General features: G+C 42.8%; 1 protein-coding gene across 1 annotated transcript in view; it reads right to left on the minus strand.

Annotated features, from left to right (window-relative positions):
• The window catches only part of SNCA (synuclein alpha), a 58,974-nt gene extending 50,043 nt beyond the window's left edge, over positions 1-8,931 (minus strand). The window contains exons 1-2 of the mRNA XM_054383133.1: positions 8,811-8,931; positions 2,163-2,204 (exon numbers count right to left, since the gene is read on the minus strand). Coding sequence (XP_054239108.1) covers positions 2,163-2,204; positions 8,811-8,931 — 163 coding nt within the window. The remainder of the gene's footprint in view (positions 1-2,162; positions 2,205-8,810) is intronic.
• Between the last annotated feature and the right edge of the window lie 8,839 nt (positions 8,932-17,770).

Below are 17,770 nucleotides of genomic sequence, written 5' to 3' on the forward strand. Positions count from 1 at the left end.
TATTACTGCATTGTAGAATCTCCAGCATTACAGAGTCTTAGAGTCCCCCTTACAGAAGAAGTCCCTAAACCAAAGCCCTAGCCAAATTCCCTAATCAAAAAACTATTGCCCCAAGTACCTCATTTCTATGTACTTTCTTTATTTCTCACACTGACCCATCTAGCCAGTAGGGTCCAGCCATGTGTATAAACTAAAGCAAAGGAGCTGTCAGGAGGCTGCTTTCTGCAGTAGCTTTCCTCAGAAATGTTGCTGTTTTGTTACTCGCAGTGCCTGACTCACTGGTTAGAGAATCACTCACTGGGCACATGTCCCAGCAGGGCAGTGGCTGCAACAGTTAACTAGTGACATCCCTACCTGGGGCTTAGGGAGGCAGCAAACTTCACTGAAAAGAGGGTCTGGTCTACAAATGGGTGCCTGTGCTCTGTTCAGAAGGGAGTCACCAATGACCATAACTTGCCATTGTTTCTTCTCAGCGCTGGTCTTAATGCAGGTCTTGCTGTGAATAGTTGGTTGACAGTCTTTTGGTGAAGGTTCTTACACAGGTTCCTCCTACCTTATCATGCACACTGTCTACCAAACCCAGAGCCTTGTACCTATTCTGTAAAGATATCTGAGAGGGTTCCTCTTACAGCTCCACCGAGTAACTTGCTCCCACCCCTCCCTATCCCCCATAATGTTGCCTTCCTCTTGAAACATAACTGATCTTGGCCCTACTTCTGTAGTAACCACAGGAAGCTGGCTTGCTTGCTCTTGAGATGGCAGAGCACAGCTCCATGCATCAATCCTCTTACACTCTGAGATGCACCTCTTACCTGCAACTCGGCTCCCAGGCAGAGCAGCTCATCTCCCATGTCACACCTCTGCATGTGCCTTCATCCTCCATCCCCACACCCCCTCCCATGGCCTGAAGCCCAGGTCGCTGCACCACATATTCCAACAGGAACATCACCTGTGGGGCTGCATTGGCTCTGCTGGGAGAAGCAGAGGACAGGTCCTGTCCACTGCCACATACCTGCTTACAAGCCATCAGTCAGCATTGGCTTCAGCTGGCATCAGTCACCCTCTCTCACTGAGGCATGAGTCATGGCAGGGCAAGGAAGAGCAGTGGTGGGAGCACAGCTACTGCTCCTCATTCTGTCATCTTCACATAATAGTTACACTACACTGCAGCTATACAGCAGCCAGCCTAATGGTAGCCTGGGAATCATCACACAGGCTGCAGACAACAGCCACAACTGTATGGCAGGGCTGAGTTACCACCTGCAGAGGTGAAACTCCATTTTGCAGCCCAGCATCACTGTGGATGGTCTGTTAGACTTCAGCATGAACACACTGATGACACTGTTCATCTTAACTCAAACACTCCCTTTGGTTATTTCTTTCTATCTCTCACAGTCCCTACTATATCAAGAAAGCTCCTTCTACATTATTTTCCCTCCTTCATTTATTACAGGAATTCCTGCCTCTTCCACTGGCATCAGTCCTGTCTGACTGTGAGCTCCTAAACCAGCAAAGTCCTCCTGACACATGTCCAAGTTCCTCCCAACTTTGCCTTCCACAGTCATCATACAGTAGCATTCCTCTTCTCCAGATCCCACTTTTCTGCCTCCCCAGGGGATCAAGAGACTAACCTGGGCACTCAAGTCAGGTTTTAAGCTTCTGTAGGTCAAAGTTCTCATAGCAAAAAATGAAAAAGGAAGAAAGATTTCACCTTTTTATGCCAACCAGTTTATAACTTTCCAGCACAGAAAATTTCACCTTTGGGAAAAAAAACAAAACAAAACAAAACACACACAAAAAACCCCACACCAAAAAAAGAGAGCCCCTTGACTTATCAGGTTTTACAATTACAATTTACACCCTTGTCTTTAGGAATCTGGTTTCATTAGTCTCTTGGTTCATCCTAGTACAGCTTGATTTTGATTCAGAACATCCTTTAAAAAAAAGCCTTCTCACACAAAAGCAACTATAGTAAAATTACATATTTGATTGAAGAACAGTGCAGGCATTTTGACAAAATTAACGTTGTTAAATGTTGATACAATTTTTATTTCATTCATAAACAGGAGCACTCTCCAAAAAACACACACAATTTTTAACAGCTAAATGGTTGGGTAATCAAATGTAGGGAAGCATCTGAAATTAAGAGACAATTGTCTTACCTGTAGTGACACCATGAACAACTCCTTCCTTGGTCCTGGAACCTAAAGAAAGAACAATATTAGGTTGAAAACACATGGTCTTAAGTACTGGTAAAGACTAGATGGCTGATGAAGAGGGATGAGTATACAGATTATACACAGTTGCATGCAGTATTTTCTAAGCTTATTAAAATTAAAGGGAAAAGGCAAAATTATCAATAAAGAGCAACTGCATAAATGTATAGTGACTGTGGAAAGGTGACCAATCCTGGAAACAACACTTGTGCAGTTTACTTATTGTACCTACTGCCTTCCTGACCATTTTCTTAAGACCCATGTTAAACTTCCCAGGTAGAAAACTCACACAGATGACAGTGCACAGAAACCACATTACTGTTAACATCCTAGATGTTTGTAGAAGATCGGAGCCAAATTTTCCAGAAGACCCTTACAACTGCTTCTTAAAACACTTCTCCAGGTCTCTACTGAATAGATAGACCTAGAGGTTAAACTAACAGGGAGGTGGTGGTGCCAGCCAGATTTAGACAAAAACTAATCAGAAAGGGAAACACTGAACAGCAGGTAAGAGTCAAACATGAAGATGTTACCAGGGTCAAAATTCAAGGCATGCTGCATCCAGTGAACTCCTTGTTATACCCATATGCGACAACTTAATAATTCTGAAGACAGCGACCTAGAGCTGGGACTAGACTAAGACATAATGCAAAACCTGTGCAAGCAGTCAGACTCTGCCACCCTGAAGACAAAGGTGATTTCTGGCACACCAAATGAAACAATCTCTCACATCTTCCGTGGCAAGAGAAAAAAAGAAAAGAAAAAAAAAAAAAGCACTGTTGAAAACATTAACTCCATGCCTTTTTCCCTAACAGAGCTCTATTTGTCCTTGTCACGGTCTATAATTTGGCTAATTTTCAGAGATTAGCATCCATTTGTGGACTATGATGCTTACAAATGTGCAATTAACCATTAAGAGACAGAGTTTACAGCTCCTACTTATCATCTTACCCCAGTCTGCCAGAGACAGGATGCCTTTTTTTAATTCTTTATTACCAACACAGAAAGGACACTACTTATAATGCATTCTTTTTGTCTGCCATGTCATTGTTTGAGACAATCTACACTTTTGACTTGATGCTTCTAATAAAATTATATAGCTAAACAGAAATACATGAGAAAAAAAATGTATGAGTAGAAATAGAAGATAGCAACTCTCCACAATTCTTTACAATAATACAACTCAACACTGAATTGCAATAAAAAGTCATTCATGAAGATGTACTATTTTCTAGTGCCAATTTATGGAACTTAAGCTATGTATGTGTGGCACATTAAGATGAACACAGTATTGAAAAGGCTCTGTTATCCACAAGCAACAGCAGAAAAAAAGGATAAATGAGAGGAAAAAATGCTGCATTAGGTAAAACAACATTTTCCTTTCACTAACTAATGAAGAGGTTAAACAGTTGAAAAGTCTTTTTCCCTCTTTAACCTGATTTTCTCTTTTTTTATAAAAAAGCTTATTTTCCCTCATTTAAAATATTTACCATTGAAAAAAATGTCAATTTTATTAAATCCAAGGTGTTATTGTCTAAGGACTTGCTTAGGACTTGGGTTCTCAAACTTGCATCACCATCAGACCTGAAGAAACAAAGCACTTGAGCATACACTAAAATCCAGAAGATGGTTCTACCAGCTAGAAAGAGACTTAACACCATTCAAGCTTGTAACTTATATATGGGAAGACTTAATATTAAGCATGTGCTTTTAAATGCATTGTTAGATCTGGCCAATACCTTGTTCATCTTGTCTGCAAGCCAAGCTATTAAAGACATGGAACATTGTGAATAGCAAGTATGCAGTTCTCTAGGGCTGCTAAGAGATGTGTGGTACAATAGGACTCCCTGAGGACCTCTGCGATGCATTTATCTCCAGAGAGCCATATGCAAGTTGGTATTTACTTCCCTTACCCTATATAATCACAAATAATATAGAAATGTTAGTCTCTTTCTGTTAGTGGAAGACTGTTTTTTCTTTAATGAAATCTCATCTTGGAGACCCATACCAAACAGAGATACATGTAGCCAAAACATTGATTGGCAATCAACCAGCTAAGCAGCGGTCGAGATCTTACAGCATATGTTGGAGCTCAACGCTATTTGCCCCACTACTGCACACTTGCATGGAAGTAGCTGTTTCTGCAGTCACAGCTACAAGATCTAGAAGTACATTAGGATCTGCCAGAACAAGCCTAAATATAAAAACATTTGAATTCAGCAGGAAGACTTCTGGGCAGCAATGCAGAAAAGCTGGTCATTCACATTGTTTGTAAGAGAAACTAGATGGGTTTCATACTGGCATTCCCAAAACATCAGGAATCTTGCTCATTGTACCCTGCATAACAAGGGGTACAGAGGAATCACAGTAGAGATAACATAATGACAAAGGAACCTGACACTGACCTACGCTATCTAGGTGATGCAGGAGCAATAGCAGCATGTGATGCTTCTTTTCATTGCTATGACACAAAGGAGAAAGGAGAAGCCAAACCAGAATTTATTATTAAAAAAAACAACAAAAAAACAAACAAAACAAAACAAAACCATAACAAAAAAACAGACTCTCTTAATGTCATTATTTATTAATATTTTTGCCACTATGCAAAAAAGAAAGCATCTATCAGCAATTTGGCAATGCACTCAGTCCTGGGATTTTAGAGAGACAGACTAGTACAAACACGTCCTCCCTGAGATTCAAGTTTCTTAGCCAAAGCTAGTTAAAGAGAGGGGGAAATAACTTCTCCTTTCCCTGCTTTGGACTTGTCTAAGGAAAACACTTGCTCCCCAGTGCTGAAGCCCATTATTCCACCAGATGAACCTTGAGCCCCGTGGTGACTTGACTAGCTTTTCTATTACTCAAAGAAAATAAGACACCTTAATCAAAATCAAGTGCAATAGAAGAATTTGGATGGTCTTGCCAAATAGGTCACAACTACACTGTTTTACTCTAAGGCCATGTGCCAGCTAAGCACAGTGAGAAGTAAACAACTGCTAGCCACTCTGCTCCTGCAAAACTATTTCTTTGCTCTGCTAGGGTATAACACATCAAAAATAACCAGCCTGGAAACTTACAGTCCTGAGCACAGAACATGCACTCAAGTGTCAACTGAGCAAAAACTTTGGCTCCCTAGTATGACACAGAGCTCAGAAGAGTTCTTGAGCAGCATAGCATTAAGACCATGCAAGGGCACCCTTTTTTTGTCTCAGCTCCCGACTTCAAAGTGATTGTGGGCAAGTATTGCCACTTGTTTCTTCACTGCTTCACACCAACAGCTCTTGAAGAATACATAGAGGCCCAGTTTTCAATCCATGGCATACATGATGCAGCACGGGACAGCTCAGCCCTTTCTAATCTATCATCAGGCCATTGTTTGACACAAGCACAGCATAACAAAGGTCCCGATGCTGTGCTTATATGAGTCAAAACATCAAGACAAAGACATAACAGCTAACAGAGGCCTGAACAGAAAGGTATATTTCATGCTTACATGCCACTGATTTCAGTGGGAGACTGATTCAACTAGGGCATCTGGATGGAAGACTTTGCATTTCATTAATTCGCCATCCAGCAGCAATGGAAGGTTGAATGTTATGGAGCTGTCCATTGAAAGTGAAAACAAGTCCCTCTCAGCCCAATGTTGTTAGGTTTTGGGTTTTTTTGCAAGACGTCAGGCAACCTTCACAGCATAATCTGAAAACCCAACTATAGAGATAAGGAGGGAGAAACTTTCAGAAGCTCTAACGCAGTGCACCACTCCTCCTCTGTTCATAACGGGACTTCACCACCTTATTATGCACCGCAACCATTATCAGCCTACAGAATCAAGAGATTATCACACCAACCTTAGCTAAGGCTGCTCAGGAAAGAAGCCACCCCTGTTCAGTGCTTGGGAAAATAGATGAATACCCAGCTTCTCATTTCTAACCCTACTGGATCCTGTTAAAACTTCAGCTGGGGAAACTGTGTAACCCTATACAACATATACACGTCCAACATATCAGCTGCCAGAACTTCTGGAGACAGCTTCCAACCAAAGGCTTTTTTACCTGAATGACTGAACACATGCATATAGCTCATTCATTATGAAAAGCAGACATTTGCTGTGGGAAGGGTCCTTCACCATTAGCAGTCACATGAACAAGTTCCTAACATGGCTCAGAGCTCCATTGCCCTCAGTATTTTATTCTTGAAATAATTAGCAAGCCTGCCCTCCAAAGTTACATCTCAGCAAAAGCATCTCTGAAGACAATAGGAAATCTGTTGCCTTTGGTAGCAGAACTATGTTCAGATATTAGTACACTATAGACACCAGGTCAGACACAAAGATTAACTCAGCACACGATGCACACCTGCTAAACAAAGAAATCAATGACTCCAAAAGCATGGTCACGAACTGTAAGAAAATAAAAAAGAGAAAGTTCTACCCCTGAAAAATAATTCCAATATCAAGCACAATGTAGAGTGTGAAAGACTATTTTGATAGTCAGAAAAGGAGCAGACATTTTAAAATAGGCTTATCTTCACAATTAGTTTTCAAAATGACTGCCATCTCTGCTGGCAAGAGCCCCGGGCTTGGCTCAGCAGCAAAGCCTGTTCTAAATGAGTAGTCCAAACTATGTGAAGCAGAAATCATTTGTTACACACTGGCACCAGCCTGCAAGGGCAGAGGGAATCCCGAAAAGACATCAGAATTGTAGAAATTTCAGTGCTCCCCTTAAAAGAAATGCCTCTGGTTTTCAATTCCATTTCGCTTCTCTTTGCTACCTGTGCGCAGCTCCCTAAGCACACAGTTACAGTTATCTGCTACAAAATCAGCAAAACCAAAAGAGTGGAGCTGGTAAGCCTAAAGAGAGGGCAGCTCTAGCAAGACTTTACAGCCTTCTCCTAGGACTTAAAAGGGGCATATAGGAAAGACAGGGCTCTATCAGGGAGTCTATTGATAGGATAACTGTTTTAAACGGAGATGGTGCATTTAGACTGGATATTAGGAAGAAATTCTTTACCATAAGGCACTGGAACAGGTTGCCCAGAGAAGCTGTGAATGCTTCCTCCCTGGAAGCGATTGAGCCTAGGTTGGATCGGGCTTGAAAAGACCTGACCTAGAGGAAGGTGTCCCTGCCCATGCCGGGGAATTGGGACTAGATGATCTTTAAGGACCCTTCCAATTCAAATTATTCTATGAAAGGATCTACAAAAAAGGGTATCTTTTCCCCCTCCATTCTTTTACTCTATTTCTGGTGTTCATCAAATTAGTTTTTTAAATGACCACTTACTCAGATGGTCTTGGCAGATTATTTTCCTGTGAAGGTTTCATGGCAGCGTTTGCAAGACAGTCCTCTAAAGCCTAATGCTTACCAAGTGAAGATGATGATCTTGCAATTAAACCACTGATCTGGGATTCAAAAATAATTTTATCCCTGGCTCTGTGTAAGCCTCTTGTGTGGCCCAGATAAGTCATTTAAAAACCACTTTGCTACCTTGGGGTCTATCTGTCTGTGGTGGTTTTAAAGCTATGAAGGAATTGATTTAGGGACCAGAACCCCAGACACTGTCTTACTGATAGAAGGAGATGCTTTAACCCTGATGGGTGGCAAACCCTGGGAACAGAGTGCAGCTAGGAAGAAAACACAGACAGGTCGGCTCCCTAAAGGCCACTGTGACCTAAGGGAGTTATGCAGGGACCTGATAACAAGAACAAGCAAAACTTAGGACAGAATTATGGAATCCCTTTATCTCTTGTCTGACGTATGCTTAAGCCTTCTGAAAAATATATGCGTACGTGTGATACTTTCTCTCTGTAGTCAATCATGAATTTACAACTGTAGTATGGACATACCAATGACCAATTACAAGCTGCCTTCTGATATTATGTTAGCCTATATAAAGAAAAAGCTTTGTACAATAAATCGACACTTGGCTTGCATCAGGCCTCGTCCTGTCTCTCCATCACAGCAAAGCTATGCCTTTAATTTTTTTTCACAGAACTGCCCTACTACATTAACTATAGTGGCTTTTCCTTCAGAAGTCATGAAAATATCTGCTATGGTATGCAATAGCATGTACAGAACATGAAGTCATTTTCAAAAGATGCAGAGATGACTCTTTGTCATACAAAATGTTAGCATCAATGTGCCAAGCTTATGCTTATGCTCAGTTCCTGAATTAACCTCTCAAATTTCTTCTCTTAAAAGTTGCATTTAAAACCCAGGTGTTTTATGGGATGCTATCACCTACTTTGGCTTTTACATATTTCTTTTAAAATTTATTTTTACTGTACCAGCCTTAACCTAGCAAACTTACCGAATAGAGCACCAGCTAGTGGTCTGTACTGCAAGAAATCTCCTACAACACAATGTCATCCAGCATTGCACTACAGCTGTGCCACCACAGAACAACACAACACAATGACAGAAGAACCAACACTCAGCTGCAAAGAACTGGATTTCAGGAAGGCACAACTCTCCTTTTCTTTTGCAATGGTCTCTTAAGAATAATTACATTTGGGTTTTGCAGAAGAGTATCTCTGATGAGGATCCAGCTGTGAATGTCAGGATACACTGACCAGCAGCATGATCTTTGCTGTCCACCTACCCACATAAAGGACACCCTCTTTTGTCTTTCCTGCTGCCTCTGCCACACCCTGCTTGGTCTTTTCTGCTGCTGCTACAACTCCTTCCTTTGCCTTGGAAAGTCCTTTCATGAATACATCCATGGCTGAAGAATTTCTTCACACAGCTCTAGGAGAGAAAAATAAATAAATAAAAGAGACTGTACATTTTCATCAGTAAGACTTTTTTCCAGTTTTTCAACCCAGAAAGGAGTTCTTCCATTAGGAAGTTCCATTAAGGAGAAGGAACATGATTATGTGAATCACCCTTACTTACATAGCAAGCTAAACAGCACTGCCAGGGCAGCTCTCTCAGTCCAAGCAAAACTTGAGGATCCTGTTTCCATAGAATACTACAGAGAAGGTGCTGATAACACAGTTCTGTTTGGAAAATAGATTCACCCATGCAAGTCTTTTTCTCACCTTCCAAAGCATCATTTCCTTCATGGGATAGTTCTGTTCATGCACTGATTGCAAGACCCTTCCTCTCTTCCAGAGGAAAAAGCCAACTTAAAACACTAGCAACTTAAAAAAAACAAGAAATCAAAATCAACCCCAAAACGCTTTCTAAATAACAAATATTAACTTGTTAAGAAACTGCCATTACAACTCAGAAGGACTGAAGCAAATAGCAAATGTTGCTTTTCCAGGAGCCCAGTGTGCACAGTCCACACAATTCTTCTGGAAACTGAGTTTTCCCAAAGGGGTTCTTTGCATGTATCAGGACTGAGAAAACGTTTAACTAAAAAGCAAAATCAAGCATGCAGGATTTTAAAACCACTGCACTGAAGCTAGCAAGTCAGTTCCATGGCAGCTGTACAAGCCACCGCTACACTCAAACTACTCAAATAGTAAGTAAAATCAAGAAGTCAGTGTCCCTTCAACAAGTCCCTTGACGATAGCCCTTTCTCTTCCTCCACCCACACAGAACGAAGTGCTGCCTGTTAATTTTCTGTTCTCTGTCAGCGGCTAAGTAGGAGGAGTGGATGTCTAGGAAGGCATCTGGGCTGCCGCAGCTTTCTACTAACTCGTGACGAGCGGGCGGCGCCGGGCGGCGTTTGCGCCCCTGCCAAACTGCCCACGGTACCTGCTGCGCTGGGGCTGCGGGAGGGAGCACCTCACACGCACAGTGCCTGGGGGCCAGGCCCACGGGGCTCTGTGGCTCCTCCGTCACGGGGGTTCCCAAGCCCGTCCCCATCCCTGGACGGGGGGCAGCGCCGCGACCAGGTGGGGGGCACCCGGGGACCGCGGACATCAAATAACGCACAGGCACCCACAGAGGGAGGGAGGAGGGGAACGCATCGTGGCCATAGCCGCAAGCAGGGAAAGAGGAGCACCCACCGAGGCGGATAGGGCCGGGCGGGGCAGCGCGGCCGCTCCGGTACCCGCTGGCTCCCGCCGGCACAAGGCGGCCACGGCGCCCGGCTTCTCCTCCCTGACCGTGCCCGCAAGAGGACATTCAACAGGAGATATATATAGATATATATATAGATACATATATGTACATGTCTCTCAAACACGTTTTAGACATTATATATATATATATGTATATAAAATCATGTGTGTATATACATCTCTCTACCGACGCATATATGTCTAGCTATACACATATATATCCTTATATACACATACGCGCACCCTCTACGGTCACAGACACACAAAGCACAGCTCTCGGTATCACCGGAGCGGAGCCGCTCAGCCCCGCCGCTCTCTCCCCGAGCGCCCCGGGAGGCCTCCGCCACCACCGCCCTGGAGAGGTCCCCGCGTCCCTGGCTGCCACTGGAGACGACGTCTACCCCACCCTGCTCCGTCACTTACCGCCACGCTCCTCCGCACCGGCGACCGACCCGTTAGAAATAAGAGCGACGGGACAGGAGCAGGGCGACGCACGGAGCTGCCGTTTCTCAGCACATCGCCGAGGCGGGGGAAAGCGGCCGGCTCAGCTAGCACCACCCCTGACAGCAACCCCGCAGGCAGCGAGTGTGAGGGAGAGGCGAGGGGTGGAGGGAGGATGCGCCGCGGAAGAGAGGGGCGGAGGAAAGCAGGAAGGCAACGAAAGAAGTAGGCTGGAGGGCTGCCTCCGCACGCCGCCGCATTCTTTCGGCTCAGTCGCTGCTGAGGTTTGTGTGGAGTGGCTGCAGCCCCCGCCCAGCCTCCTGAGCCCACGATGTTGTAGGTCCGTGGGAGCGAAATGGCAGACGTGATAAACGGGAGGTGTGTGTTCCGTCGACACATACCAGGAGAGGAACAAGTGTAAAAGAGAGACATGGTCTCCCAATGGCCCTGCACGCTATCCGGCTCAAAAGGCTGGAGCAGACCATATTAGGATATGGAAGCTTGTAGATGGTGACCGCAGTACACGTGTGTTTCACTTCATCTTTCGCTTCGCCAAAGGCTTAGAAAATCTCCCCAAGCATCTAATTGTTTTTTTCTTCTGCATACCTATTGGCTCTAAGTGGCCGGACTGTTCCCTCACAAGACACACGATCGCAGCTCATTGTGAAGAACGGGAGGTGACGCTGTTGCAGCTGTAACTTCAGCCTGAAGGCCACTGCGCACACGGAGAAATCATCCCAAAGCAGGAATTCTATGAGAAGCCCTGCCTCGCTCTTGCCAGATTTGCCAAAGCCTACACCTCTACTAGCATACGCTCCATGGCCATTGCTACTCAAGTCTTAAGCTGATGCACAGAAGTAACCTTTTTCCCCAGAAAGGGAGAGCTATCAAACTTCTCTGTTTTGGTAGAAGAATTTAAGCACAAAAATCCAAGGCCACTAGGAGACAAAGCATTAGAACAGATGGACTTTAAGCTTCAGTACAGCAGTTCACGTGCAGTATTAATTCCTGCAAGATCCAAAGAAACAGTTTGAGTTTTGCTGCGCACCAAAAGGATAAACAACATGGTATAGTTGAGCTGCAAAGCTGTGAGCTGCAAGGAGCATCTTTCATCCATCATCCCATGCAGACAGCTGGTGCATCTCTGGTTTTGTTTTCATTCTGAACACATACTGCAGAGCCTTCCTCTTGTCATGTTTCTTCATAAGCCTTAGTATTTTTGTATTTTGGGTAAACTTTCTCTTGGTTCATTCCAAGTGCTTTAAGTAGTCAAGCACTTGGCAATATGTTTTTGTTTCTTTCTATAAGAGAAAAAAAAAAGCTTCAAAAAACAAAACAACAACAAAGTAGCCCAGAATTTACGCTGCATAAGGTGTCTTACCTCATTCATCCCATACAACATGTTCACACTTAGTAGTGCATGAACTAGATGTGGTACTTCTACTTCCTCCCAGTTTTGGTGAGAGGACAATAGGTATAGTTTCAAACAGTAAATAAAAGTGAATCAAAATTATATTCTTTCCGCACACTGTTAACTGGCCCAGGTATACCTAAGTATACCAATTATATACCTAAGCATATCAATTATATACCTAAATATATCAATTGACTCATTGAAATCCACTCCCTCAGTCATTCTCTGCTACCCAGACCAGCAAACCTAGACTCCCAATTAGAACTTAAGTGAATATTGCACTCCTTATGTAAGTATCATCTTCCAGATTTAAAGAAGCCTTTTGGCTCTCTAGCATGCGAGCAACTGTGAGCATGAAATGTTGCTTTTTCTTATGCTGATGTCTGGATAGGCTTATTTGATTTATATTTAGCAATAACAGAGGGACTAATATGATTAATACCCTTGTGTATTTATGTCTCTGTTTCTGAAAACTTTACAATGAACAGCTCAGACGTTTGCAGCTCTGAGCTTTTGCAAGGATTCTTTTTTTGCCTTGTGTTTATCAAAGGGAGGCATCATGTTCTGCTCTTAAACAAAGTAACAGCTTGTCAGTTAATAAAATCATGCAGCTAGAAATAGAGAGGTAAAAGAAAGGATCAATTACCACAGCAGAAATAAAGCTTAACATATCAGCTGTAGTATTCAAAGTAGGCAGCTGTTAAATTCTAAGAGACTTAGAGGTACAGAAGTAAAAAAAAGTAATATGAACCTTGACACAAGAAATTCATTATGAAAATGGATGGGACTTAAGTGGAAAACAGAATTAAATATGGTAGGGAATTAGCATCACATCTCCAAGGCAATTCCTATTTAAAGCACATTATCTACAACAGCTGGATGGGGTTTTTTCAGTTAGTCTCCTCAGTACTATTAGTATAACAGCAAGTTCTGCCCTGAAGCCCTTCCTGTCTGAAGAAAGAATAGTAGCAAGCAGATTGCCCACTGATTGCATTTAAAACAAATCTTTATTTAATGACACTGTTTACTTTGCATGAGCAAAAAAATCAATTAAGTAGCAATAAAAACTCCTTCGGTCTATCTTCTCTATCTTGTGTCACAGGCTGACTTTTTGGTTTAGCTGCTAGCAGTAAAATTAATCTACTTTGTCACCATGAAAAGAACAATTATAGACAACTGGACAATGCACAACAGTAAGACCAATCAGGCAAAAAACTGGCAAATGTAAAACTCCCCATGTAAAAATACTAGAAAGCTGTTCCCCTTGATGCTTCATTGAAAGCTCTTCCCTGTTTATTCAGAGTGACTCACAGGGGCTCTCTGCATTACCACAGAACTGACTGGGGATCTTACTCAGAACAAAGGTATCTCTGAAAACCTGGAAAGCTGCACTATGAAAGGAAACTGACTTATTCCGCTGCAAGATCTTCCTACTGATTGCAGATTATATGAAAACGGTCTTAAATTGATAAATCCATTCTCTGTGTGAAAGATGGCATTTTTAATATGATTTGAAAGAGATCTAAAGACAGGAAAAAAAAGTTTTCTATGTGCATTGCTGCAGCAGTTCAGGCTGGGTGCCTCCTGTTACTGCCACATAAGTTACACCTCCAGTGTCCTGAGTGTTTAGCCCAATAAGGTGGACAGAGGAAACAGTGTATTTTTACCCATAAATCCTGCACCCTATAAATCCATCTGCAAAGTCATTCTCCTCCTCTTTCTTCCCTTTCTGTTCCCATGGGAGATGCTCCCTATCAGGTAACAGTGGGGGAGTATCTCAAGGCCTCTTAGGCCTGTCTAGGCCTAATGCCAGGAGGAGAAGGAGGGAGGGGCAGTCTCAGACCTGGCCAGCCTGAGACCAGCCTAGCAGTGGGGGGGGGGGGCAGAAAGAGCCCTGGCGGGGTTGGGTAGATCCTAAAGTGGGGAGAAGGGAAGAGTTGGGAGGCCTTTGGGTATTGTGTAAGCAACTCTGTACACTTTGGGATATCTTTGCCACTATGCTTTGTAGTTTTTGTAGTTTCACCAATTGCTTTTCCATTTAAACTGTCCATCACTCTTCAACCCGTTTCTGTGAGGATTATTCTTTTGTCCCTTTTGGGGCAAGAGAGGATCTGTCTGGCCTCCAAACCAGCAGAGTTGCTCTAGAGGTAACTGGGAGCTCAGACCATTAAGAGCCATTTGAATTTCTGTTCTCACTCAGGTCCCTCTGTAGGCCATCGCTGTCATCACTGACCATGCTGTAACTACCCGTGTGCATCAGCAATTTTGGAGAACTCAAAAACATGCTCAGTTTAAAAAAAAGAGTTGAGTATGATCTCTCATTTGCTTACAAGTAGGCCTGAAATCTAGGACATCATTATCTTAATACTTATTATGCTTCTAAATGTTGTAATGTAGCACTCTAGAGCCTACACATGCCTTACTTGCGTGATGTTTCCAGTGATGCATACTTGTATTTGGTTTGGCTGAGCTGGAGTTAATTCTCCTCAAAGAATCTTTCTAGTGCGGTGTTTTGCAGAACTGTAGCTGATAACACGGCAGGGTTTTGGCTACTGCTGAAGTCAGGCTGTGCTTTTCCAACATTTCCCCAACCAAAAAGTACACTGAGGGATGGGCAAGCTCTTGGGAGGAGACACAGCCAGACCAGCTGACCCAAACTGGCCAAAGGGGTATCCTGTACTGTATGAGATCAGCTCAGATATAAAAGCTGAGTGAAAGAAGGCAGCGTGGGAACATTCATCCATGGTGCCTGTCCTCCAGAGGAACCACTATACATAGAACTGGGCTTCCCAGGAGTCACTGCCCACTGTGTGCTGCTGGGCAGTAGAGATTAACATCTCTTTGCTTTTGCTTCCGCCCAGTCTGTTGCTTGATTTTGCCTATCATTATTATTAAATTTCTTCTATCTTATTGCTGCCTTTTGTTATATTTTTCCTTCTCCCATGTCCAAGAAGGGGAGAGATAGAGCAGCTTTGGTGGGCTTCTGTCTCTAAGCCAGGGCCAAACCACCACAATACTTCACTGAAAATTAAGCACATGTATTAAAGCCTTTGTACAATCAAGTTGCAGGCTATAATTTCAGGGTTAATTTTCTAGTGGAAGCATTCTCTGTATTAATTTTAAATTCATATCCATTATTATACAGTAGTTGTATTTCCAATTTATTCCTAGTGCAATGATTTCTGCTCCTCAACTGTTTTGATAGATAGAGCTGGGTGCTGGCTGTGGGCTGGGTCACTGGATGTCCACTGTCATGCCATACAGCTGTAGACAAAAAACATGAATATGGATGAAGCAGGTTTGTTTGAAATTCAGATTGACATCCTTGATGTCTTTGGGCATGAGCCCTTCATCTCAGACCAAAACCAGAGCATGGATAAAACACTTCACAGAGAGAAACCTCCATGACCAGACATAGCTCCAGCCTTTACTCTTGTAGTGCTGTTCCTCTGATTTACCTCTTCCTCTCTGGCATCAGAGTCTTTCTCAGAAATCTCCTTTCTCTGCAGTTTGACATAGGCAGATCAGACAACCAGTCTAGTTCTTCCTGCTCTCAACTCAGGGGCACACAGATTGTACCATCTCATGTCTGCAAACTACAGGCCACGCCATACTCAGCTTCAGGCCAGAACATGTCCAGTGCAGGTGGATGTATCAGAGATCTAACCATGCAAAATGCGAATAGGTAGAGACCATGGAAAAAGGATGGCTTCTTCCCTAAGTCCTCATATTTGAAGAAATTAGTTTGGAACTGGAAACATACCTGGAAAATAAAAAACCCAAAACCACTTGTATACCTCAGCTGAGGCTGCTAAACCTCAAATTCCTTTTTCCAAACATGAGCAATATAAACATTCTCAAAAGAAAACTTCACCAGAGTATTTTAGCATGGGTAAAACATAAGATTTATCTTCAAAAGCTGTTCAGGCATACATCAGCCACTTGCTTGGGGTGGTTTAGTGTGTGTGTGTGTGTGTGTGTGTGTGTATACATGAGAGAGAGAATATTGACAAAGTGTGTGTATATATACATATGTAAGATGTTTTAATTGAAACAGACATATGCCAAAATACCATGTTGGAGATGTCTACCTTCCTTGATTACAATATACATGTGTGTTTCTGACCTGGTAAATATCAGCCCATCTACATAAATCTTGACATCACTAACTAACAGAAAGCTCTCAAAGCTCTGTTAGAGGCAAAACCTCCTTTACTCGCCATTAAAGCTGAAGTTAGAGATGATACATCTTTCAGAGACAATGGTAATATCTAACAAATTAATTTACCTGGGCTAGAAATTCAGTGCTGAAGGGCAAAGCTGCACCTGGGACCTTATGCTACAGCTTTGCTTAAGTGCCAAGCATGTTTCTCCTCAGAGACACCCAGACATCGGACAAGGCTGACCTAAGGGTGCCTGGCAAAATCAGTGGTGACTGTTGGTCAAGCCAGGCTTGCCCCAACCAGCCCTTCCTTTATACAGTGGGCACACCATCAGTATGGTATCAAATATCCATTGGCTGGCTCAGCTGCCTGTCTTGGCTGTGGCCCCATCAGCTTCTTGTGTAGGAGAGGAAAGCACACCACGCCAAAACCAGGACAGAAGCATATAAGCAATTCCGACACCTGCGTTTTAGTTTTCATGTTGCTTGTGAGCACGCTTGCCTTATTGCTAGAAGTCTCTTATCTGATACACTTCACAGACAAAAGTTCTGTGTATTTGATGTTCACCAACATTTGCTACACAAAAGGGAGATTCCCTTTTTGAACATTCAACATGTGTAAAAAAAATATATAAAAACAATGACATGCAGAACAAGTGCATGAAGAGCACATAGTTTGTTTTATTACGTTTTGCCATATTAGCACATTTCTCTAATTCCAGTAAGAATACCTCCCAGCCAAACAGGTTCCTTAAATACTGTTTGCTGCTGCCACTCCGATCACCAACAGCTGGTCAATTAAGATTTATCTCTATGCAGCACTAAGCTGCATAGAGCACAGAGTGACTGCAAGGAGCATTTCAGGTTTCTTCACAAGGGCATATGTACTCAGACTTAGGCAATCAATAGAAAAAAAATATTATTTGTTCTCATATGTATGCACAAAATACATGTACCTGTAAATTTAATTTAAATTACCATTCCAATTGCAGCCTCAAGCTCAGATCTTGAAAAAAAACCTTAGAAACATTTAATTTCTGATAGGGTCTCCAATTTGTTTCAATTTGAGAGCAGTTTGAAGCATTCAAATTTGCAATGATGCCCAGGAGGCAGGAAGAAAAACACTCAAGGGATCATTTAAGTAAAGGACAAGTTAGTTAGGAAAGGGAAAAAGGGAAGACAAAGCAGCAAACATAGTGAATAGTCACATCGAAAGGCCACAGTCAAATTCAAGTCAAATTTGTGTAGGCATCTCACTAATGGGTTTATCTAGAAAGGAATTGTAAGGTGTCAGTGGGCTAAGCAGAGGTTTCCACAGAATGACTTTTCATGCATGAAGTTTGCTGGGGGAGAATGCCTGAAATGTTTTCAGTTATTAATGGTCAGGTGGCACCTAACAGAAGAGAGGCAAGAACTGGCCTGTTGGAAGCAGACAGGAGATGGCTGGCTAGGTAGACAGGCTGTAGGGAGCCTTGAGGTATGATGTGGCAGTTTTAGGGGAAGCTGCTGGCAAATCTCTGATTTTGTCCAGG

This window comes from Indicator indicator, chromosome 8 (genome assembly GCF_027791375.1).
Source record: "Indicator indicator isolate 239-I01 chromosome 8, UM_Iind_1.1, whole genome shotgun sequence".
NCBI classification, from domain to species: domain Eukaryota; kingdom Metazoa; phylum Chordata; class Aves; order Piciformes; family Indicatoridae; genus Indicator; species Indicator indicator.